The sequence below is a fragment of the Gallinula chloropus genome (genome assembly GCF_964237585.1).
Source record: "Gallinula chloropus genome assembly, chromosome: 1".
Taxonomy (NCBI): Eukaryota; Metazoa; Chordata; class Aves; order Gruiformes; family Rallidae; genus Gallinula; species Gallinula chloropus.
This window is the reverse complement of record NC_140085.1, coordinates 171,927,349-171,953,702: the sequence shown is the minus strand read 5'-3', so window position 1 is coordinate 171,953,702 and position 26,354 is coordinate 171,927,349. Positions and strand designations below refer to the sequence as shown.

The following is a 26,354-nucleotide window of genomic DNA, read 5'->3' as shown; positions in this document are numbered from 1 at the left end:
CCAAATATCTGTTTCCTAACGAATTATTAATGTAATTTATTACTGTTATTTGATAACAGTTACAAGAGCTTTCTATAAGCATTTCCACAAATGCCTTCTCTATTTATTCCCAATGAAATAGTTAATGTAAAGTCATAGATAACTGTATACATTGGGTTATGCCCAGTCCATTCTGAGCACAGTAATAAGGAAAGACTTATAGACCGTGAATTCTGCTGTGGAAAACCTGTATTTCCATAATCACGGTCCATGATCTTTCTGGTGTTTGCCCATGGATGTCAAGGTCTGAGCCATTAAAACTTGCATACCTTTAAACACATTTGTGAGCTATTTTTATTATGTCATTGAAAAATGTTTGTCATTCACAAATATAATAAAGGTAATTTATTTGGGCCTTCTAAACATATAAAACAATCTGAATAATATATAGAGCTTTCTAGACACATTTTAATGTGAGTACTTTTAAAATAATGCTCAATTGATGGCAGTTTTCTGTAGAAGAGAATGATAGACAAGGAAATTATCTGTCGCCAAAATGGTTCCATTAATTATGTTTAGCTTAGTATAGTAATATTATGAGCTAGGCAACTCCTTGAAAGCATCCTTAAAATTCCTTATTAATTTGATCAGTTTCATATGATTAAACGTGTGCTCCATATGCAAAAGGATTTGAAAAAGTTTACTTTTGCTTTTGAACATGATTAATATTTTGATTGGAAGAAAACATAAACAGATATATATTGAACATCTATAATTAAAGCCAAAATAACAGTATTCTTACCTTCAGATCTTTTTATTGACTTATTTGTGGCTTTGATTTCACGGCACAAATTTTCAATAAAATTGGACTATTAAATATTTTCCTATGTAGATTTTACTAATACTGACTGTATTTGTAATATCCCTCACTATCAATAATAAAAACCCGTAAATCTAAAAATAACTTCAAGGAAAGGTGCAAAGTTGCAAAGTAATCAAAAGTTCCATCAGCAATAGAGGTTCACAAGTCTTTCTTTTGCAAAATGGATTTTTAAACACTACTATATTGGTAGAAACAGATTAAAAATGACACCCTCGGAGGTGAAGGAAGAGGTTTAGCTATTTTACTTGCTAAGTTTTCCTTTTGACGTCAACTTTTATTATTCTGTATTTATAAGGCCTCTAATGTGATCTAGAAAATCATATTCGTAGATTTTAACTATTCAGCAAAGATAAATTAAATTAGAAAGACTAATTCATTAAAAAAACATACATATTATAGCACTTTATTTTGTTTAAACAGCCAATAGAGCCCTTGCAAATCTAATTTTTGCTAAGTTTCTTTAATAATTGTGTAAAAACATATATTAAAAGCACTGCCACAGCTATAACATCAGTGAGTTCATTCTCTATTCAGAGGAACCCACTTTTTTATATTTTAGGTATTGCTTCTATAAGCATTTCAAAGAGAACTCTTGTATTCTGTGCTGCTTCGTTATTTCAGGTTTTAAAGCAGGAGCCAATATTTTACACTTACTGAAAAAGATATTCAATAAAAGGAAAAAGAGAAAAGAATTTACTGCATCACAATTGGCTGTCACTGATCTATATAACTCCCCAATGGATTTGAAAAGACTTGGGTAGGGAAACTGGAGAAAGAGCATAGACTTAATTTCTTTGTGTCTATCCAACCTTTTGAATAGAAATTATCAGGCAAAAGAATAACTATTTTCTGCCAGTATTGTTTTCTTTTAAAAATAGCTTTTCTAGCAGTAATATCCTTGACTTTCTTCCTATCTCAAAACCAATATCAGCAAGAAGGAAATTAAACAAATATCTAATAAACAATAAAAACAAAAGGACATTTTGACACATAGAACAAAGAAATGCAAGGCTTCTCAGTAGTCTCAGAGGACCTTAGCTTTAATTACACCCGAGGACCTTAATTTTAATTACTTTTACTTAATATGATAAGAATTAAGGATGTTCATATATAAGGATAGGAAACAATAGGAAAAAATGGTTGCAACTCCCATGTATAAATACAAGCTACTGTGAAACAAATGCTTCCTAGCAAAACCAGTTGGCATTCAGGGGGAAAAAAATTGGAAAGAGAGAAAATGTTAACTTTCTAGAACACACTTAGAATATTAAACTACAAAATATACAAGCAGCATTTTAAGGAACTGAATTATTGATTTCATTGCTATCATTTTCAGAACTGATTCCACTGTGATTTTCATACTGTGAACTCAAAGGGATTATGTGAGAGAAAAGGTAATATGCTGGATTAACAATGATGAGATAATCTGGCTGTTGAAAGGCGACTTGATTTTCCTGTAAATGTCTCCTGTAAATATTACTATAACTCAGCCTATCAGAAGTGATTTTAACACTCATATATAAAAAAGGGATTTTAATGGATCACAGAAACCAAAATTAAGTTGACATATTTTGATTTAAATCCAGTTCCTTTGAAGTGAAAGGTAAAACTATTGTATTTAATAAGAGCAGAGTAAACACAATGGATAAAAAAACCCCTTAGAACATAATTAAAAAATTATCTCTAAATTCTGTTTACATGAAACTCCGGAACTTAGTGATCTAGGTGTACAAAAAGAATCTTAAAGTCAAGTATAGAACACATTGTGGCTAGATTTTACATAATGTAAATAAAACAAATTAATAATTTCATTATTATTAAAAGAAGCAGAGTAATATGAAAAATTTCACGAGAATAATGTTTCATTTTGGATAAATAAAGGGAAATCGAAAATCTTTCAAAGGAAATTGAGAATAAAAAATAAAATTAAGGATAAAGTGATGATAAAAATGATCGAGGCACAGAGAACAAATATGCCATGGATTGCAGTTAATTGAAGTAATCCTTTTTTGGAGGTCATTATAGAGGTAATCATATTTCTATTATGTATGAATATAATGTAATAAAAATTAAGTTCTCAGAATAGAATTAAAATTTAGTTCATTAGGCATCTGCTTAGGTAAACTCAATACTAGTGTCTATGTTTAATTGAAATTATATTTCTAGGATCTTTTTGGTTTGGTCTCAGTTTATGCTTATGTGAGGCAAAATTTATAGAGAGGTAACATCTTTTATTCAACAAGTTGTTATAGCTGGGAAAAATGGACATGCTTGTCTGTGGGAAAAAACCCCAAACAACTAATTTCAATTCAAAAGCCAATTTACCGTGGAAAATTAATACTGAAGATTTTGCATCTGATTTAGACAGAGAAGCATATAAAATGATTTAAACCAGTGCACTTAGGCTTCAAAGCTGCAGTTCAGTTTGTGTTAGGAAAGAAACTTCCCCATGTATGCTGATGCTGTTAGAAGGAAAGACACATCTTCAAATCAAGTGTCTCAAGTAGGAGGCTCTGCGTATTTTTTCAACTCAAATGGTTTCAAATATTTCCACTAGGAAAACTCTTTTAATTACAACCAGATTTTTTTCCCAAAATCACTAGTGGCAGAGCGTTGTGAGGTTTCTGCATTTGGACCATGAAATGTTTCCTTGATCAGCAAGGCTTTAAAGAGGAGGTACGCTTGGTACTCCCAGAGCCTGTGCTCCCCTGAATAGCAGAATTTCATATTCCATTAGTGGCCCTAGAATTACAACTGATTCAGCTGAGCAGATAGAAAGCATCAGCATTAAATCTACTGCCAAGGTAAAAGCTCAAAGTATCATTACTGCCAGAAATGATCAGCCCTAAAGGGAAGTACAGATGACACCAGTATATTTAAATTTACCATATGAACTTCATTAGATCAAATGGTCCAATTTTCTTTATTCCACCTGCATTTATTCTGAATTCTCTACTTGCAGATATTCTCAGTCACAGGTGGAAAGTCATAAATTGGCAGGTCTAATCAGGCAAAGTTGTGTATATAGGAGCATCAGAAAAAAATAAAATCCAGCATTTTTATCCCTCTTGAAATGTTAGAAGAGGCCCTATAGACCGTTCTGGTCATGGTTCATCTGTTACATGATGCGGTGAAGGGACAGTATTAATTTTCCAGCTTTTCATGAGCTTCTAACATGCAGAAGATGCATAAAACAACGAAATTAGAGCCCACATGCTTCAAGATTAAACAATAATTATGAAAATTGATATTTTTTTCCTCCCACATTTGCATCAAAGCTCCAGTGCAGCCAAAAGATTGCTTTGGGTATAACTAGATTAAGCACACAGGCTTCTCCTTCAGTAGTCTCACAAGATGCTCCAACACCAGCACAGAGGTACAATCAAAGTTACAAAATAAAAAGTCATCTTGGATGTTTACTTTTAGTTTTGTTTGAAAATTGGATATATACTTTTCTACCTCTTCCCTTCAGTAAGAATCACACTGCCTGTTTAAATGAGAAGGCCATAGCGCAATTGAACACAAGATCTGAACAGAACAATTGTATATTATTATCTACTTTTGTCTTAAAAAAACTGCACAGTTTAAAAGTGATTAATGTACTTTGATGCTTCTGCAGTTAAAACTCTTCTGGCTATGAAAACTGTTCTTGTTTTCCCTCCTGCTCATCGTAAAGAGCTTTCCCTTGATTATTCAGTTCTCCAGGACACATTCATGAGAACAGTATCTGAATTTACAACTCCATGTTCACATACCTATGCCTACAACAGACTGATTTTTTTTTTTCTTGTTCACTGACTGTGAACAGTTTTTATGATTTTATAGGGCATAAATCCTTAATCTTTCTCACGTCCAAACTTCTCCATGTTTGTGTTCAAGAGCATTCGCTCCTTGTTCTCATGAAGTTATCATTCTCATTGTCTGTTAGAAAAATAATCATTTCACAGTCAGTAAAATCCTAAGCAGTGCTGACAAAGTTATGGTTGTTTGATGACTACAACACAGGCACCAGCTCTTCCAATATTTAGGGAAGCCATCTGCAAAAAAAAAATTAAATTACAAATTAACTGAACAGGAACAAGCTATGAAAGAGACTGCCAAACTGCTGTGTCAACATTATTCTAAAAAGGTCAAAACTATATAATATATATCACTAAAAATATAAAATAATATAATATAAAAAATATATATATAAATCACTAAGAATAAATATAATCCACAATATTCTAGTTTTAATTACTTATTTAAATCTGACATCTTTCACTTGAAAGTATGAGACAAGAAAAAGAAATTATATCTTTCATCAATTTTTGTGTACTTTTGATATGCAAGGGGTTCCTATAATCTGTGAACTGCAGTTCATGCTTCCACTTCAGTCCCTGAGGCACGGTGAAGGCTCCCAATACCAAAACTGTATGGTTCCAATATTCCTAAGGAGGTTCATGTCTCCTTTAAAGTAAATTTGGCAATCTTAGGATGACACAGGTATTAATAACTTTGGAGACTGGATATTGCTGAACACAGTATAGTCAGCTTATATTGTATGCAATAATAACAGCAATCACAACACGCTGTAATTAATGGTTCTGTGCATATCAAAGTAGAGGTGTTACGTGCTCCCTAACTATCTGTCCAAATGTGGTTATCCGTGGGTTTGCAGGGTTGTTTTTTTGATTTTTATTTTTTATGTGGGCTGGTAGATTTGGGAAAAAGTATTTCCAAATTGATTTGTTATTTCCTACAAAATGTCATACAAATGCTCTTCTCATTTAATTAATTCTAGATAAAAAAAGTTTGGCTTCTGTATTAATTTTACACCTGGTATATCTATGTTTAACTTTGACAAGAGAAGTTCCCCCTTTATATTAATTAAAAAGAAATATATATATTTGAATATAATACCCCTGTCCCACTTAAAATGCTTATTTTGGGATAAGATCATGCTTTTGAAGTATGTATTTCACTAACTTTAAAGGGAACGTACGGTGACTAATTCAGGTGTAGATGTCTACACTGGTGGAACAAATTACTTTTCCAGAAAATCTTAATAACAAAAAGTATTGAAACAGTCCCATTTCTTTTTAAGTGTTTGTTATGAATTCAGATCTTTCCAAGCACTACTGTGATATAAAAATTACATTATTTCTACAACGAAATAACCACTACACAGCTTCTTGCTTCTATATTTCTGTTACACTTATAAATATGGATTTGACAAAATACTAGGACTAGTTTTACAGCTACGTCAATCTCAGATACTAAACTTTTTTCCAGTGTTTTTTTTTATATACTCCTATAAAAATATGTTACTGAAGAAAAAAAATAAAGACTGTATGATTACCTGTGTCCATTCATTAGTTTGTGGGTCATAAGCTTCCATTGTGTTCAGGTATGTTTGACCATCGTAGCCACCTACTGCATATAATTTGTCACCAAGGAGACAGACACCAACAGCATCTCGAGGCATACTCAGTGGAGCCACCATGGTCCATGTATCAGTTTTTGGATCATACCTGAGGAAAGAGAAAGGAATTTGAATGTCCAGGGAGAAGATAAGTTTCAGTTCATGCTGATCTTCACTTGACTGTAGTACTTTTTTCTGGAAAAAAAATCCTTTGGTATCCTCTTGAAAAGTGTTCTTCCTAATAGCAGAAAGTAAAAAAACAGATTTATTGTACTTCAATTCAAACTTCTAAATGTTGATTAGGAACTTTTGCTCAGTTAACCCTTAGCGATAAACTAAGATATTTGTGGGGTAAGGTGTCATAAAAAGGGATTTGAGTATGCTATAAGAGCAATATCTGTATGTATATGTATATGCATTTTTATGTACATATTTTAAGTAGGATGTTTCCTGTAACATTAAAAATATTATTTCTAGAATCATATCACGCTATATTTTTATTTATAAAATTATACTACACAATATTGGCAGCCAGAAATCCTCCCTAAAAATTGAGGGGATATGCTGCATGCATTGCAGGTATATTCTCCTCCTGGTACTTGCTCTAGTGAAGAGAGTACTGTTTTTAAGACATAATCACCATATAATTTTTTAAACTGACAGCAAAAATCCTTTTTTATAATGAGTAATTTATAAATTAAATAACTACTTTTAGACATTCATTAATAATGTAAAAAAAATATGATTTCCATTGTATCCATTTTAGACATCTGTAAAACACAAATAAATCACCTTTTGATAGGGCTTCCCAGTTTGTCACTAAGGATACCTGGAGCATTATATTAAACTAGATACCCATTTTTTTCATGACAAATATTACTAAAATAGAATATTGTATCACAGTATGATAGAATTATTTTAATCTGTCCTTAAGCATCTCTACGGCATAGTAGAATCACTTGGTAATCAACGGAGAAAACAATTTAAAGATACAAATCCCTTTATTGCATGTAGTTATTTGCTTAAGTGTATGGTACATCACACTTTGTGCACGATAGTTTCTGTAAAATAGTTGTAAAGGAACTCTATAACATCTAGAAATCTTATTTATCTACAAGTCCTCTAAATACTGTATTGTAATATAAAAGTAGGACACCAAACTACTTGTAGACCCTTAAGAGACAGTATTAGCTATAAGTTTATCTTTTGTGGGGAGACAAGTTCTTTCAGTATATTTTCTTGTAGTCTAAACTTTATTAATTAGAAGTTGGTAATCCTGCAGAAATTTGTTTATACTAATCCTTTATATAAAAAAATATAAATTCTAAGCTTTTACTAGAAAGGCTGACAACAAGAACAACTCCAACTTTTTCGGTCATTCATATTTTCAATAAGCAACTAGCAGAAATATTGTTTGAAGTCCCACATTATGTTTGAACATTACAGTGCTTTCCTTGTAACAGCTTTTTGTTCATAAATATGACCCTTAAATCAGAGAATAACAGAATTGTCTTTAACCATATGACATTATTCTTAACAGCTAAATACATTTTGGAAATAAATCTACTCATCTATTGGTTGCTAATCATCCTTCTGGTTTTATGGGGACTTCTCAAAAAGTAAGTTGCTAAAATTTTGTGTTTAACTTTTCACATATAAAATACCATTGAATTAATTGTGTTAAATTTACTTTGCTTTTCAAAATTGTCCTTATTTTTTTTATTCACATTCTTTCATTTTGCTATATTTCCTTAAGAGGTTTTGAGTTAAATATCTATATGTGATAAATGTCTTAAAACATGAAATGAAAATACTTCGAAAAGATGCTTGAGTATGTAGAAGGAAAAAAGGACATGTAACAAGTAAAAAGAAAATTATTTTTGAATGGATTTTTTTCTAAGATTGTGTGACTTTTTAAACAGCAGCATTATATGCCTCTAGCTGAAATAGTTTCCCAATCAGCAAAATGTGCTGGTTTTCATTCTATCTTCAGCTGCCTAAAGGCAATAAATTTTAATAGCCTCTTTGATACACTACTCTTGAAGTACAACGGCCAAGGTGAGGAGGTGCAAAAGCAGAGCAGCTAAATACAATTGACATCTTTGGACTTCACTTTTTTTAATAAACAGGTATGCACTGCTAAACAGAATTCTTATAACCCAATTCTGTCAGCAAAATAGAACTGCACAAGAACTTGTTTTTTGTAATTGCCAAGAAAATGTCTGAGATTTCTTATATCCTTTCTTCTACTAAAAACATCTGTACATTTCATCTTTGTAATCACTAGGTATGCCCTAGGGTGAGAAGGGTTATGATAAAAGTTCCTGAACATGGAAAGAAATCAATTTGAAATCAGGGTGAGATGAAGGGGAAAAACTATACATCGCTTCCTTATGTTTTTAGTAGCTGTCAAGTTTTGAGTAACATTTATAAAGAAATTGATTTTATAAAATCTGCTGAAAATCTCAAAAATATAATTTTTCAAAAACAGCTAATTAGTTTACCTTTAAGAAGGAATACCAGCTTGTGAAGAGCAGACAAACATTAGCCATTATTTTATTTGGGAATACTTCAATACACAGGAAATCCTTTATGATTGAATCAACCTTAGAATAGTTGAAACTGCGAGTCCTAATTACTGCTGGGAAAGATCTTAGATGTAGTACTGAGAAAACACATATCTCCTCTCGCTAGCTTTACATAATCTCTGAAATAAATTTTAAAACATTATGTCTGGTTTGACAGTCTTCCAGAAGCAAATCAGTATTTGAATAAAGCACATCCTATCAGGGATGTATCAGAATGACAAAATGACTGAAGCAGAGATTCATTCCTGAAGAAGAAAAAAGGCTTAGTTAAAAAAGATGCTCTAGATATTTACAGGAAGTAAAACTTTCAGAGACATATAAAATAACAATAGATCTCATTATCACTTATTAGTCTTTTGTTTCCTAAGTTATTGTCCTTTTTTTTTTTTTTGAGATAATGCATTATTTTTGAATGTAAAAAAGGACACACTAAATTACATCCCTGCCACCTTATCTTATCAATCACTGGGAAAGCCATGAGAGTTTTTTAATGCTTTATTGGAGTCCACCAGTTAATTCACATCCACTAATAGCTTTACAAATTCTGATTTGGTAGTCCCATCTTGGAGTCCATTATTCATTTTTTTCTTTCAATGCAAAATACCTAGACAAGGAACACTGTGTAATATTATTCAGTACAGAAAATAGCCCAAGGATATAGTTTAGTTCATTGTTATAATCCTCCCTGAGAAAGACATGGGATGGGATGTGGTTTGTCTTCAACACCGGAAAGGCTTTCTTGTCAGAGACTGAAAAGTGAAAGAAAAGGGCCCTTACAAGTAACAACAAGCAGAAGCACTGGGAAAGATTTAGTATTTATTAATATTGTCATTAGTAGTCTTAATATAAAATTATTTCACTGAAAATTCTGTTTATTGTTCCTTATAAACAGAAGCTCGTGAGGATAGGGCCTGTAAGTACTTTCCATCTGTTGAGATGAGAAATGCTTTTAGGTCTGTGATCTTCACTTACATAGAAAAGAGATGGCAATGTGTCTACAACTGAGCAAAATCATATAGGTAACATAAGAAGTAAGTTTTAACGTAGAATTTCTGGATAACACATTGGGTAACTGGTAAAAGCCAAGCAATATCAGTTATTTAATTAAAGTTTAACCCCTTCAGTTAAAAAAAAAAAACGACAAAAACCCACCAAAAATCCTCTCAGTCCTTATTTTTGCTTGCATGTTAAGATAAAACAACTACTCCAAATTATGTACTTTAACCTTTGCAACCTGTTATCTTTGGAGAGTGTATTTTCCTTATCCTATTTTATAGCCTACAGAAGCAGAAGGAAGTCAAACCTTCATGAAGAGTTTGAAGAGTACCTTCAGTGAATGCTATGATCACTCCAATTGTGTCTACTGCCCTACTAGATATTCTTGAATTTGCAGGACATACAGTTGCAAAATTCAAAGCAGTATAAATAGAATGTATAAGACTTACACCAACACGTCAGGAAGTGGCAGTGTTGCTAAAGGAAGCAATGTCATATACTGTAAACATCCAGCATTTAAGCAGTTCTTTAGTTGTTCTTTGCTCAGATAGGTTTTTAGAGTTACAAAATACAAAACAAAACACAATTTTGTGTTACAAAATTATTTTGAGGCTGAATTTCTATCTCTACAAAGTTTAGTTTGTGACTTTGCAAGGTGCAATATTTCTTAAATAAGGTATGAAAAGAGTTGACTTTTCTCTCCATGAAAATACATAATAGTACTGTGAAAAAAGGGAAAGAAAATAACCTTCAGGAAATTGTCCTTTACAAACCTCTATGGAATTTTTAAAGTAAATAATAATTTGGCATTTATTGAGGTGAAAACATCTGTTTAATTTTACCATCATTTAGCTAAGAAAATTGTGTTACTGGAAATTATTTATTATTAAAAAATGCATGCATAATTGGATACCTTTCTACATAGTCCAGCAGTCGGGAACAATGGTTAGAAGCTGGAGCATCATGGCCTCCAACTGCATAAAGAAAGCCATCACATGTAGCCACTCCTACCCCTCCTCTTCTCTTACACATAGGAGCACACATATTCCATTTATTTGTGTGAGGATCATAATATTCCATTGAACTCAAGCACGAACTTCCATCCCGACCTCCAACTGAATATAACCTAAGAAAGTCCATACAAATAAAAACATTTAAAAATCCCAAGAGCTCAGAACTGTAGGAATAAAACCAAGGAGCATCTGTTCTTTTATCTGACATCAATAAACAGGAAAAAACCACAACGTAATCTCGAAATCATACAAATTTCACATGGTCAGCAAACATAGGTGATTTTAATATTAACTGCAAATTTGCATGCTACTTAGTGCTTTGCCCACCTGAATAGAAAAGAAGGTATTTTCTTTATGGTAATGGACATTTTCATTTTTAGATTACAGATTGCCATAAGCGACCCGCAAATTTGTCTCTGTGGATTTATAAAGTATGTAAGCACTGCTGCTGCCTAACTGCTCATCATCTGTGAGGTGGAAGTGAAAATGCTAAGTTTTAATTGGTAATCCAAACAAACAAGAAGTATGCAATCCATTTACTTACTATAGTTTCTCTGTGTTTGTATCATACATCAGTGTAATGGGAATTAGTTTGAGAAATGCTGCCCTGTATTTTAATATTCTATGTAATATAATTCTTTAATACTAAATATATTCACAGGCATCTAATTCTACCTTCTCAGAAAAAAAAGAAAAAAAGAAAGGAGAAAAAAGAAAGGTGCTCTCTATGGTAAATACAAACTATATGGAAAACTGTAGTCAGTCTTTGTTCTAGTATTCAGCCTATATACAGCTACATACAAAACTGTTGATGGGATGCTCAGTCCAGAATGAATTTTACATTTACAACATAGTAGAGATCAAATACGCAGTGTATTGCAGAAGAAAAGTATCACATTATGTTTTAAATATAGATTTTTTTTTTAAAAAGCACTTCCTCTGTTTTAAGTATCTTGGTTGTATTGAAGAAAAGTCTTGCCCCCACTAACATTAATGTGTTTACTCAGCAAGCAAGAAAATTATACTCTCAGGCACTTTACGCTGATTTTCTTCATCAGAATATATGAGGAACAACTTCTGCAGGGAAGTCGTGGAAAAATTCTAAAAATAATTTGAAGTAAAAATAGCAAAAATGTATTTTAATAAAGCACATGTTGTGTTTGCAACTCTTTGCAGGCAAGAAACTTAGCTCCTTCCTCCCTTTATAATGGTTCCCAGGAGGAAACACTTCTGATTCTCCTTTCCCACTATTACCATGCTGCATTCATTTCTTCTATGAATCCTTTTGCAATCTGTTGCCTTTTCCACAGCGCCTGGAGATTAACTAATGGAAACACAAGCTATTTTAAAATCACACCACTGAGCACTTCAGGATGCAAAAGCTGTCTGTTTGAAGCAATTATTCATTTGGAAGCTTTTACTGTCCTAAGCGCTCCATGAATTCAGAGCTACTTAAACATGCACTTACCATTATGTTTCATTGGCATGGATGCTGATGAATAAGGAAGTACTGTACTACCACTAAATAAGTCACTGAAGCCACAGAACACTTTGGTACTTCCTGACAGACTTGTGTTCTGACTAGAGTACCCAGGTGAATCCATACTCCACCTTGAGAGAGGTTAAAGCAAATATACCTTTTTTTTTTTCAGATATTCATATGGATTCAGCCCGAAGATATTTACCTTTCTATATGATTATCTGATATCCACAAGTTGAGATTAAGGCGCCTACATGTAAATGCTAATCTGTGGGTGTCCACGGTGTCTAAACTGCTGTTATGCTAAGGGCAGTGAACTGAACCTAAAGAACAGATAGGCTCACCAGCCACAGCCATAGTTTCTTCCTACAGCAGAGAATAAGAACTTCAGAACAGCACCAAAAAAAAATAAATTAAACATGTCATCCAAATACATTTACATGAATAGAAATGCAAATGTAAGCATTTACATGTAGGTGTCTGCAAGGATGTTATCTTTATTTACAAAGGTGGAACTTAGTTCAGCTGCCCACAGACAGTGATCAAATGTTACTTGTGATATCTAGGGTACAGTGACATTCCCTGTGGGCTGGCAGACATGACAAAGACTACACAGGAGAAACCTGCATGATTGCTGGAGGTCAATAATGCTATCCTGAGGCAATTCAAATGTCAGTATACAACTGCATGTACATAAATGAACTGATCCTTAAAAATGAATGCCACAGTTAACAAGCCTGAGATTTCTAAATAGATTTCTAAGTAAATATTTGTACACCTAAGCACTTCACACAATTTTAAAAAATGCAAAGTGCCAACACTTCTGCAGAGTTGAGTATAAGTAATGATATGTTACTCTAGTCTAAATACCCACCACTATATTTCTTGTGGCATCAAAAATTCTAATATATTCTACTGTCTTTCAACTGAAATAAATCCATAAGATGATATTTGAACACTGAAAGTGAAGCAGAATTTTTCATTCCTTTATTTCAATTAAGACAGATAGAAAAATATAGCTGAATGCATTCCTAAATTGCTGGTCAACAGATAGAAAATGCTGTTCTTAGGTAAATGATAAGCTTCAGCCAATGATTGGGACCACTTTAGTTTCTATATATTTCTTAGTTTCTATTCTATTTCAGCCAATGCTTGGGACCACTCTATCCTATCCATAACAAAACTAAATTCATTTCCAAAATCAGATTTTGGAATTATCATTTAGAGTTTGATTGTGATTATAGCAGCCTGGAATGGTTCCTAAGACTAACAGTAAAAAAATATTTCACAAAGTTCTGTATCAGACAAATAAAAGCTAGCAATCAATCAAATGTTTTAACAGCTCTGGTTGTTAGAGTTTACTCTTTAAAAACACCTGTGATTACACAGTTGCAAATACCTTATCATTAATCCTATTCCAATAATAATAATAATAATAATAATAATAATAATAATAATAATAATAATAATAATAATAATAATAATAATAATAAACAACTAACTCTAACATACTATTTATAGTAAATTGTATTTTACTTTAACAGTTATCCCTGTTTAGAGGGGACGATTGACAAGGAAAAGAAAGCATCCAGTACTAGTTACTTTTATCTCCACTGATCACAGTGAAAGTTTTGCCTGCGGAGACAGTTTAGATTTCTATTCCCCAACGGTCTACATTTCAGCTTACTCACAGTTGCATAGATATAAATTTAGACCAAACTCATTTATCTCTGAGCTGGAAGTTTCACTTTTCAGCGTTTGGTCACTTCTTTTTGTATTAAGTTGGATAGAGATTCCTAAACATTTCTGTGTATATACATGTATTTATATAGGATGGCTAGAAATTGCGGTGGAGGTTTCAAAGTAGGAGAAACCATGACTGCCCAGATCAAAAGCATTTATCCTAGTGCTATCATTACAAACCTTTGATAACTAATCAGAAAAGCCATTTCTAAATTCAGTTTGACAAGCCAACCTCAAAAGACCAGACTGGCTTTGATGTGAGGTACTATGACTTGTGAAAACAGTTGAATCATACCTTCGCTGCATTTCTTAATGAGGTTTTGCCTTTCAAAATTCTTTCACTGTGAATATCAAAGAGTCTGGATATTCAGTTTTCTGCTATAGCCCCTTTGCACCCTTTTCAGCCCTGTCAGTGTTCCTGAAAGAGGAAGAACTACTCTGGCATGATGTATATCTGCCTGGTAGAAGTGAGGGGAAGGTTATAATTTTCATCACTGCTGGACTTCTGTATTGCTCAGTTAGTCCATATCTGTTGTAGGAATCAAAATATAGAAGAGGAAAGATACCCATCCATGCTGCCTTGGCTATTCCGAAGAACAGCGCTTCACAAGTTGAAAAAAATGGAAATTTTCTGAATGGAAAGACATAATGGATTAATTTCTATGTGTAAATTTGGAATGGTATTTCATATATTTGGTACTGTAAGGCAGTAGTGGAGGAAATTAAAATGCATGCAGTTTGATAAAAAAAAAATAAAACAAACCCAAACAAACCCCAAATTTAAAAAAAAACCCAAACCCTGAAGGAAAAATGTGATAAAGTGTCTGCAATTAAAGAAATATCAGTGATTGACAGAAAACACTGAGAGGAAAAAACCACCCTTTGCATGGAGAATACTATGTCAAAGTTCTACTTTATATACATTAAAATTTATTTTCCTAGTAGAACCTGTTTCAAGTAAATTTAATTCTAATCACATTTTATTGGTTACCTTATCTTTGCAAGACCATTGCTTGAATGTAGATTCCACCAGTTAAAAATGTTCTTGATTTTATCAGGCTCTAAGATAGTTAGGGCAGAATAGGCTTTGCAAATGCATTTACTACATCACCTTAAGGCCCTTTATTTTCTTTCTCATTTATTTAAAAAACATGCACTGACTCTGCCATTAAATAATAAAGTTTTATTGAATTCACAGAATGACTATGTGTTAGGCCCAGCGAATATTTTTATATTACTCTTTGTGAGTTTAATAATTTTAGACCATACTGCTGTTCCATTTTATTCTCTCAATATCCATTCATTGCACAATTCTGACTAAAATATTAAAAAAGTCTACACCTTTTTTTCGTTTCTATAGTTAAGCAAGAATATTTTCAACATGTGTCCTTTTTGACCTACAGCAGGAGGAAGAATAATTGCCTTTTTGAGAAACAGGTTTGATCAAAAGCAGCAGTTAATAAACAGCACATTTATAAAACATGAGCAGTGTCAAAGCTTTCATAGAAGAATCTGAAATAACTTCTAGAGGATTTAAATTAAGGTATAAATTTATTTCTATATCAAAGCCCATTCAGAGTAAAATGTAGTAAGGACAGAGACAAGATTTTTAAAAGTTTCTATGAAAAGATTCTAAGGCTGATAAGTTGAAGAGTTAGTCTTTAAAATATGTTTGCCTTTCTTTCTATTGCAAAAGGGTTTTGTAAACTATCTAATATAGTTTTGTAAAATATCTAATATAGTTTTATAAACTATCTAATAAATAATTAATATCATCCTAAGTCAAATTTTATTTTGTTCTTTATTTGTGCAGGCAACGTAAGCCCCATTACAGAAACAGATATGTCAAAGCATGAATATTTTGATAGGGAAAAGCACAGCTGTATTTCACTATCAGGCAAAATATTAATGTCATTCATAAAATATTTAAAAGTATTTGTGTGTAGTCAGTGAGAATATTGTGGATAGAAATCATGCAGTATGAAACATATTTACTCTACATGACTGTAATTATGTATGCAAAGTATAGTATTTTTCTTAGTTCAAATGGATTAGTTAAAGAATAACTGAACTGCCAATAAGGCACAAGAGCAAAGAAAGCCTCAAGCAAAAAAAGCCATGTAAAAACTTGCTCTGATGGAAAATATAATTGTTTCAGACATAATTTCTTATCTCGTTATATTGGCAAGAAATTTTGAACTGTTACTTCAGCTTTAAAATCACAATTACAGCATATTAATACTTCATTTATTTAATAATACTGAGCCAGTTCCCTAGTTTTTACTGAAGTATGAAAATTATCAGTGCATTGTAATTATGTGGATGAATTCAAAAAAGTTCTAGATCATTTAGTCTGTGACCTTGGCGATGAACAAATCATTCTCAATTCAATGAATTCAACCAATAATGAAAGATTCAGCTGAAGCTGGTCTACCAAGTCAGAAGACATTTAATTTTACTGCAATATTAGTTATTAAGAAGTTAATCAACTTTCAAATTAGAAAAATAGAAATATAAATTAAAAGCAAGGATGGCATGGTATTCTGTTCTGCTGATCAGAATAGATTTTTGATAGCTGCTGTAACGGCTGCTGCCTAAAAAATTATTCAGTTGACTATCAAATTAGATATTTAGCTTTCTTTAATTTCACTGAGATTTAGATGTTTAAATATCCTTCCATATTTCCACATATGTGTGAATAAGAAAATGTGGGTATACATGTGTGTATATAAATGCATTAATACATGTCTGCATATAATTCTGTTAAATGCCCACATTTGATCAAGGGAGTATCTCTAGGCTCCTCCAACTCTCCAACTGCATTGAAAAAGGGCTTTCTTTAGCTTTAAGTGTATAGACATGAATTATTCTTTGAAACAGGTTGGAGTTCTCATGCTTCCACTGAAGATTAAAAGACACACTTTGAGAATAATCCAGAATCACTAATATATTTTGCAGTGTTGAACAAGAATAATAAGACAGTGATTGTCTAATGTTTTTTAAAAGTCTGTGCTTAATTATGGAAGCTGCATAATTAAAAAAAAAAAATGGCCATGAATCTTTCTAGGCATTGTCCACACTGCCTCTCACTGTTTAGATTGGTACATATATTAGAGTTAAAAGCTAAAGTTTAGACAGGGTGATCCCATTGCCATTTCCTGTCACATGTTAGATCAGAGTCAACCCATGGTTTCTCCTTGGTCCAAAATACCCTTACATGCCCAAATTAAAGCGTACCTTACTCTGTCACATTAATTGTCTATGTGGAATTTGTTATTCATTAGAAACTCTACAGAGAACAAAACAAAGCAAACAACTGTGTAGTAACGACGAAATGTTTGTTATTTCAAAAACTGAATGGCAGACCTTATGGCAACTGACAGTCGCACTAGTTGTACACCAGTCCACAGTCAGCTAACCCAGAAATCTTGTTAGTGTGGATGAAGGACAGAGAACTGCAGGATGGGGCATACCCACTGAAGGATGTTGATGTGCAGTAAACATGCAAAACAGAAACATGCAAAATAGACCTAAGTGTCTGGGAGCCTAAATATAACAAGGCAAAAGAAAACAGGCTTATCAATTCCCACCCTTCAACATAGCAATGATGTTAGCATCTGCCATTTTTCCTAACAATCACTTGGGTCCTAAAGAGCAACACATCCAAGCTGTACATAAGACTCCTTTAGATGTAGGAAAATTATTGGTTTTGCTGTAAAGGGTAACCAATTTTCATTGTCCTTGTCCTAGAGTCTTCACCTAACTTGTGTTTGTACTAGCACTTTTTAAGGCTAGGCACATGAAAAAGAAGCAAGCCTGTGTAGGCACTTTTATATATACATATATGTGTCAGACTCCTTTATATACCAAATTAAATCTTGCCTGAAAAATAAAGAATATGAAGCATATTGAACTTAAAAGCACATTCATTCAGCTGCATGGGACCCCCACATAAGAAATATGAATTTGTGGGCAAAAGTGCTAAAAATCAGACCAGAGCACTCAATTAGTAATAAGCCTTAATGATTCTGCTAAGAGAAAATGCCACAGATAGTTTATTATATGATGCATGAAAGGCAAAGAAGCAGAACTGCTGGAGGAGGTTGTAATCAGCCACGCAATCAAGTTTTGTAGGTGGTTATATAATGTAATGCATTGCTAGTTCTCTTGTGGCAAACACTGAACTGCTATTAAGGACTTTGTGGAATTATTAACCTCTGCCTCTCTGAGGTCAGAGCACAGCAAATATATTCCTCTGACTAACTACAACACGATTTTGAGAACCTTTCTTGTGCACTCACTAATCCTGTCTTCGATTTTGATATTTTCTTGCAAATGAAGGTTCAGTTAAATTTCCTAGTGTTCATTCTATATTAATGCATAAAAGTCATAAGGGACATATTAAACTAAAGAAACTCCTATTTACCTTAGCTACAGCATTGATCTAAATAACACAAATTTCATTCCAGCTCTGTTTCATTAAATGACCTGAAAACAAAACATTCCCCTGAACATATGCCAATGCCTGTATTGGTCAGCTCTCTGTGCTTCCCATTTAAAATGAAAAGGAGTATAGTTGGAAAAGTATCATAGAATCATATGGGTTGGAAGGGACCTCGAGAGATCATCAGGTTCAACCATGGTAAGACAATAATCCAATTTATGGAAATCCATTACTAAATGAATCCAACTCTTGCAAAACTGCTGGAACTGAATTAATGTAGTTGAATACAAATAAATTAAAAGAAAATAAATAAAGCTAGATATTATTAAAGGCTCTCTATCTAACAAATTAAATTGAACATATAACAAATGCATTTACATGGATGTGAAGGGGAAAAATGGTAAATATGTACACACATATACATTTAGAAAAAATTAATCATTACTGTGCTGTCTTTCTATGAATATGAAAATAATTCTAAATTCTATCTGCTTCAATCAAACAACAGACAAAATCTGACATTGTCAATCAATAATAAATAATTTCATAAAGGACACAACAGCAAACCCACACTTTTCTGTTGGACTTTCTTTCAATGAAAATATGACGATACATTGGATAACAGGAAAAAGGAAGAAAATACAAATGATGGAGAAAGATGAGACTTTCCAAAGAACTCCAGTGTTTAAGATGTTGGACTGGAATAAAAGAATCTATGTTTATTATTTTGTTCTTAGAAAAAGAAAATACTTCTGAGGGAGTTTAACCATTTTTTCCCTAGTGTTTACCTTGTATTTTCATGCTTAAAACCCCTAGAATCCATTTTATACTAACAATAAATTACATTAATTTTCCCTAAGTTGGATCTGTTTTGCCTGTGATGGTAAATGATCTTCTTGTCTTTGTATCAACACAGAAAAAGACAGGAAACAAATACATGTAAAACTTTTTTTTTTCAGGAAAAAGAAAAATATTATTTAAAAAGGCAGTTAAAATAGTTCTACTTTTAAAAGTTAAGATTAGACAATTCCTTTGTTTTTTGTCATCTAACAGAGATCTATAATAAAGTATGAATATAAAGTTGATGACAGGTTGGCTATGAGCCAGCAGTGCGCACTGGTGGCGAAGAGAGCCAATGGGGTCCTGGGATGCATCAGGAAGAGTATGTCCAGCAGGTCGAAGGAAGTGATCCTCCCCCTCTACTCTGCGTTGGTCAGGCCCCACCTGGAGTACTGTGTCCAGTTCTGGGCTCCATGGTATAAAAAAGACAGGGATCTCCTGGAGAGAGTCCAGAGAAGGGCCACGAAGATGATTAAGGGCCTGGAACATCTCCCATATGAGGAAAGGCTGAGTAAGCTGGGACTGTTCAGCCTGGAGAAAAGAAGGCTTAGGGGAGACCTAATTAGTGTTTATAAATATCTTAGACTTGGGATGCAGGGGGATTTGGCCAGCCCCTTTTCAGTGGTCTGTGGGGACAGGACTAGGGGCAATGGCTGCAAGCTGGAGCATAGGAAGTTCCGCACCAACATGCGGAAGAACTTTTTCACAGTGAGGGTGACGGAGCAGTGGAATAGGCTGCCCAGGGAGGTGGTTGAGTCTCCTTCTCTGGAGATATTCAAGTCTCGTCTGGATGCCTATCTGTGTAATATGAGATAGGGAGCCTGCTTTGGCAGGGGGGTTGGACCCGATGATCTCTTGAGGTCCCTTCCAACCCCTAAGATTCTGTGATTCTGTGATTCTGTGATGATATTTGATGTAAATAACAGCAGCAGGTGGCAGTATCAAGTTTACTAAAGGACATCGTAAAGCCTGTGGCAATCAATAAATGGCAGAACTCCCTTCTCTGAGGTTCCGCATAGCAGAGTAATTATATTTGATGCTTAACTCAGTGTACTGCTGTGATGTTCTCCTATTTAAAGTCATTCTGCAGACCATATTAAGAAGTACTTTTTTCCTTTTGTAGCACAAATTTATTGATATATATTACAGAGAACAAAAGTAAAAGCCCAGTGGTTTTGCTTTGAAAATTATAGTTGAAAAAAAAAAAAAGGTTTAGCAATATACAAGTAAAACTTCAGGAATATTTTTAATAATGCAATTTTTATCACTCTATAGTAGGAAACCCTAGAAAATTTAAAATTATGGATGTCACACAATTATTTGAAATAGCATAAATCTGTATGATAGACATTCCCATTAGAATAAAATTTGCTCTGGAATAAAATTGCATGAAGAGATTAGTGTAAAAGTGTTCTGCATGCTTCATATATTAGATACTTGCCAACAGAAAGCTGATAAACAGCTCCTACAGTCTTGGTGGCAGCTGTATTTTAGATTAGTGAAAAGATTATTATTTATTGGATTGAAATTGTCGACAAGATTTTTTTTTGTCTTGATATTAAAAATTGAGAAATTAAAAACGAGACAGTAAGTGATAATTTTTTAAAGTTTCTTAAAAATAAAAGAATTTTTTTATATTTTTGGTTCCTTGGTGCTTCTAATTTACACCATGGGAAAGCACTATGGCTTCCACATTATATCCTGTAAACTGTAGAATACTGGTCTTACATAGTAAATATTCATGCCAGTTACATGTTACTTATGAGAGCTCCCATAGAAAATTCCAAATAAATCATCCCAAGTTCTGATCTCTCCTATTATCTGTATGTAACAAAGCACCATCCTTTCCTGATTTGTTAAACTTCTGTTAATGTAAGTTCCCATTTCACAGTTAATGTTTTAATACACGAATCTGTTTGGGATCCAAGAAAGTTCATACACTGTTTCTTTTCCAGTCTGTGCAACAGGGCTCATGGTTTGGGTTTGCATGTTTTTAGACTGTATTATGATGTACATGCTAGCACGACACTTTTCAGGTTTTAGGAAAGTGTAATATATAACATAATTATAATTGATAATATGATTGCTATAGCATTTTCAGTTCAAATATAAGAATGTGGAGTAACATATATTTTGTGTGGTCTCTTTTGCCAAGATAAGATAGCATCATTTTCCATTTGTTTGAGCAGCAAGATAATTAATGATTTATTTCCACAGACTATACAAATGGGCTTCAAAAAATGTAAGTAAGCATAAAAAGGTTCAATACATTAAGAACCAGTAAGAAGCGATTACAAATCACTCATCTCAGAGCCTAAGAAGATAGAAATTAGAAGGGGTTTTCTATTTTTTAGTTATTTCCACTATAAGTTTAGAGAATAAATACTATTTTCATCCAATTTTATGGTTAAATGTATCATTTTTTCTGTTTACAATGGCTTTAAGTAGAAAACCATTGAAGCAGACCATAGAGGTATGAAAGATCACAGAGTAGTTTCCAGCATTGAAATACTAAAGAAAAGACTATATATTTTTTCAAATATTTAAGAAACTCACATTTGAAATATTTAGCATACAGTATCCTTTCTAAGTAAAGTACCAAAGCAGTGTGGGAGAAACACAAGTAGAATAATTTTTAACTCAATAAATAGTATAACACTGATGCATTTTATTTATTTACTTACTTAATGCAGTGCAGCAGAAAAGAAACATAAGGAAAAAGCAGGAAAAGACTGCAGAATTTCCATATTAAAAAGTTTCTCCTTTGTTGAATGTTAAATCCAAGTTGTTTCTCATTGAGTCATCCATTTTTAATAACTGTTTATGCTTGTGTTGAGCAGCAGTCAGTAAGTTTCAAACAGAAAGGTTTGGTCCTTTAGCACATTTTCAAGTTTCAATGCTTCACATATGGAAGTTTTAAATAAATGATTATTCAAATAAAAAATATAAATCAGTAGTATATTTCCTGTTTACCTCAGTGACACCACAGCTTTTCAGTTTTCCATGGTGTCCATTCCACCTTTCTGAGTCACAGAGAGTATCTCTTCATTTAAAAGTGTTCTATAGAAGTCATGCAGAATTCAATTGAGTATTTATTATCTGAGAATTATTAAATACATGCTTAGCTGTGCAAAAGAAACTCACTTGAAATACAGATACATAATTATATGCAGTTCCATGTAATTTTAGATCTAGATTTGCAGTGTCGTATGTTTAGATCTTGTCTCTGCTAGCTTGCTGCATGGCTCATACACAATTGAAACCAGATTTTTTAGAGTAACAGGGTTATTAAAGCAGCTTTGTCCATTTGAGCTACTCTAGAACAGTTCAATGCCAGTTTAACAGTAAGAGAAAGCAATGACAATTAGGCTTCAGTGGTTTTCAGATTTCACAACATAAAACTAACCCTTTATATTATGGATGAGAAGTAGATCATCTGAGTATATAATACGAAGAATTAAACAATATAATATTACTAATGGATACATCCAATAAAGCCTATTTAATCCAGAGTTACTCTGCAAATAGGGCACAATTGTAATATGACAAACTCATAAAATAGTTAATGCTTCTAAAGGCTGTAGTTTTAACTAAATTGAGACTCTGTTTAGAAATAACAATCTACTTATTGTCATGATGGGATTATGGATATTTTGTCAGGACTTCTGCTGCTGTTACAGAAAGGTACACAGTCTCCTACAGGTCTTGCAACATAGTTGGGGGCTAAATTAAGCTCCTTCTTTGACTTTTATATTCAGTGACTCTTACAGTCTGTGGAAAGAGTGTGACAATCCCAGAAATCAATTCAGCCTACTTATTTCAAGCTTGTGTCTTAGGTGTGATAGGCACAACGTAATATAAAGGATTCTTTAGAGGTTATCCGACTGTATAATCAAAACTGAATGATCTGCAACCAGAAGAAATCGGGTGAGCAAAATTTAGTGCGTTGTTGAATTTTGCAATGGCATAGTCTACCACGAAATCCAATGGCCTTAATAAACCCTTTTGTCCCCTATATACTTCTTACCCTAACTTCTATTAACTATTTTTTTAAGTTCCTCAACATTTACTCTCTCATTCCATGCCACATCTGCAGCTTTTTCTCATCCTTTCTTCCTTGCTGTTCAGTAGCAATAAACTATGAGGAAAATAATACTCCAGAATTTTTTCTGACTCCCTTGATCCCACCATCACCAAAGGATTCTTTACTGTCTTTCCTTTATTTATATTCAGTGGTCTACAGTGGGATTCATCTTCCCTGCTTAAGATATCAACAACACAGAAGTCAGAATCGAAGACAAAGTCCTTAGGTTTCCTATATAGTTAGCAGAGAAAAATAGGCACTTACAGAGCACAATTCATGCTGTCCTAACATAAATGTCTAAAAGAAATAAGACATATGATATCCAAATGGTACATATTTCTTCTGCTGACTGTAAAGCAAGCTTTGGAGGACTGGCTCAGTTGTAGATGTTTATAAAAAAAAAACCCTATAGTTAACTGTGATTTAATTCCTCCCCTACCTCTAAATTATTACAGTGAACACCATATTCAGCTAAAACCAAAACTTTAAGTGTACTAAGTAACAAGTAATACATAAAATCACATTGCTGTAAAATGAGTTTTAATATATCACATTAAAATCTTAAAAAGTTGTCTTGGTTTCGGCTAGGTTAGAGTTAATTTCTTTCTAGCAGTGATGGAATGCCATGTTTGGGAGTTAGGATGAGAGCAGTGCTGATAACACACGGATGTTTCTAGTTATTGCCAAGCAGTCAAGGACTTTTCAGTTGTTCATATTTCCCTGCTAACAAGAAGGGAGGGAACACAGCCAGGACAGGTGACCTGAACTACATTATATAGCACCAGTTTCGTATATTTTGCTATAAAGTCCTGTTATTATTATTATATCTATCTTTCTGCTACCCCAGTAAACTATCCTTATCCCAATCAGAGGTGTTTTGGTTTCTTGGGTTTTCTTCTCCCTCCCTTTCCCTCTCAATTCCTCCCCACCTCCCCTAGTCCCTGTTAAAGAACAAGCTGCTGCATGGTGCCTGGCTCTCAGCTGGGGCAAAACCATGATAGTTCTTTTTGGCACCTGAACAGGGACCCAAAGGGTTGGGATAATGGTAGATCTGACCCGATTACATTTTAAAAAGTGAACATCTTAGAAGAGAAACTTAGAATCTGAGCACAATCAAGATTACAGTTTTAATGCACTGTGATTGGTTTGAAGGGAATCAAATTTCTGATTATTTCCTGTGTGAATGTAGTTGTCTTCAGACAAAGAAGATTTAATGGGCCAGTGTTTGTCTCAATCAAGGTACAAAACACATATACAACAAATCTTATTACTGGGTACATCACTAATTAGACAGATAAAAGTTGGCTAACTAGAATTGACATATGCAACATATATAAGTCAAAAGTCAAATGAATTAAGAGTCAACAGTCAGTTTGTTCTGAAATGGTTTATACCATATATACTGAAATTTCATGTTTATATTCTTAAGCATTTAATATATTTTTTAAAAATATAGAAAAATATATAATTTTCTTATTTCAATAAATGTAAGAAGCATGAGATACAGGAAGGTATGCACAACCGTGTCATTATTTTAGAACTCTACTACAGTATGCTGAAAGGTATTTACTACTGTGTGTCACGTTTCTTTATCCCTCTCAGAACAGTGATTTAACCATATAAGAATACCCTACTCACTTGCCATTTAATGCTGCTACTCCAACAGTGCTTCTGGCAATTGACATACTTGCCACAAATGTCCACTGCTGACTTTGAGGGTCCCACCTCTCAACTGTATTCAAATAACTCCAACCATCATGTCCTCCCACTGCATAAATAGGCCCTTCAAGCACTGTAACTCCTAAAATGGAGGAGAGATTGAGAGCAGATAAAAGCATGCTTTCTCTATCAATAGTAAAATAAATTAATAATTAATAAAAAAGTTTTTGAAAACACAGCTAACAAATGAACTTGCATATTCAAAATCAAAATGTAAACACCAATTTCAAATTTGATTAATTAAAGATTAACAAACAGAAATAAAATTAATGCCACTCCACATGGCTTTATGAAAAACAGGTCTTGTCAAACAAACTTAATTTAATTCCTTGAGAAGATTGTTTGCTTCATAGAGTAACCTGTCAATGGTGTGCTAGTCTTAGATTCCTTCATACTGCTTAACATATTATCTCATAACATTCTGATCATGAATTAGCTCTTTAAAATATTAGTCAAGCACATGATAAATAAGTTATAGATTGGACATCTGATAGATCTCAAATTATTGTCAACCTAAGGGAAATTTCACTGAATATAATAGCTTCTCTGACAGTTTCACAGGAAGGGAAAGAAGTCTGAGGTTTTCAGACTTTCTGACATTTATGTGGAATAAAATACACAGCTTTTCACCAGTGGCAAGCTTTGTGGACTGGCACAGAAACAAAAAACATATTCAAAGGCTCGTGCAAGTAACTTATAGTGAGAAATTTAAGCTGCTTCATCAGTTTACCTTACCAAAAGCAGAAATAGCAAGAGAATAGGTGCTTTCATAGAAAAAAAATGTTGGATGTATAAAGATTCTTTTATCTAGTGAAGAAAAGTCAAACAAAATGCAAAACATGGAAGTTGAAGTAGGAAAACTTCAAATAAGAAGCAAATTTTTAACTATGTGGATTTTTAATCACCCATTTACAAGAAGTGATGAACTGTCTATCTCACCCTATCTTCAGTTAAGCTTGGAAGACTCTGGAAGATAAGTTACAGCTAAGCACCATTTGTTACAATACAGTGAGCTCAGTAGTTCCATTCTATGAATCTATGATCCCAAATGAGCATAATTCTGAAAATACCAGGCTAAATCAAATCTAATTCATAAATCAGTATCTTTTTTTTTCCCCACTCCCCTTCACATGAATTGAACTCATCACCATGTCAGAAAACAGTAGATCATTCTCATTCAG

At 33.1% G+C, this 26,354-nt stretch overlaps 1 protein-coding gene across 2 annotated transcripts in view; it reads right to left on the bottom strand.

Moving 5' to 3' along the window:
* Positions 1 to 4,839: 4,839 nt before the first annotated feature.
* The window catches only part of KLHL1 (kelch like family member 1), a gene marked incomplete at both ends in the record, with an annotated part of 238,023 nt that continues 216,508 nt past the window's right edge, over positions 4,840 to 26,354 (bottom strand). For both annotated transcript variants that reach the window (XM_084276570.1, XM_084276571.1), the window contains 4 exons: positions 4,840 to 4,899; positions 6,204 to 6,375; positions 10,764 to 10,976; positions 25,093 to 25,255. In XM_084276570.1, coding sequence (XP_084132696.1) covers positions 4,840 to 4,899; positions 6,204 to 6,375; positions 10,764 to 10,976; positions 25,093 to 25,255 — 608 coding nt within the window. The remainder of the gene's footprint in view (positions 4,900 to 6,203; positions 6,376 to 10,763; positions 10,977 to 25,092; positions 25,256 to 26,354) is intronic.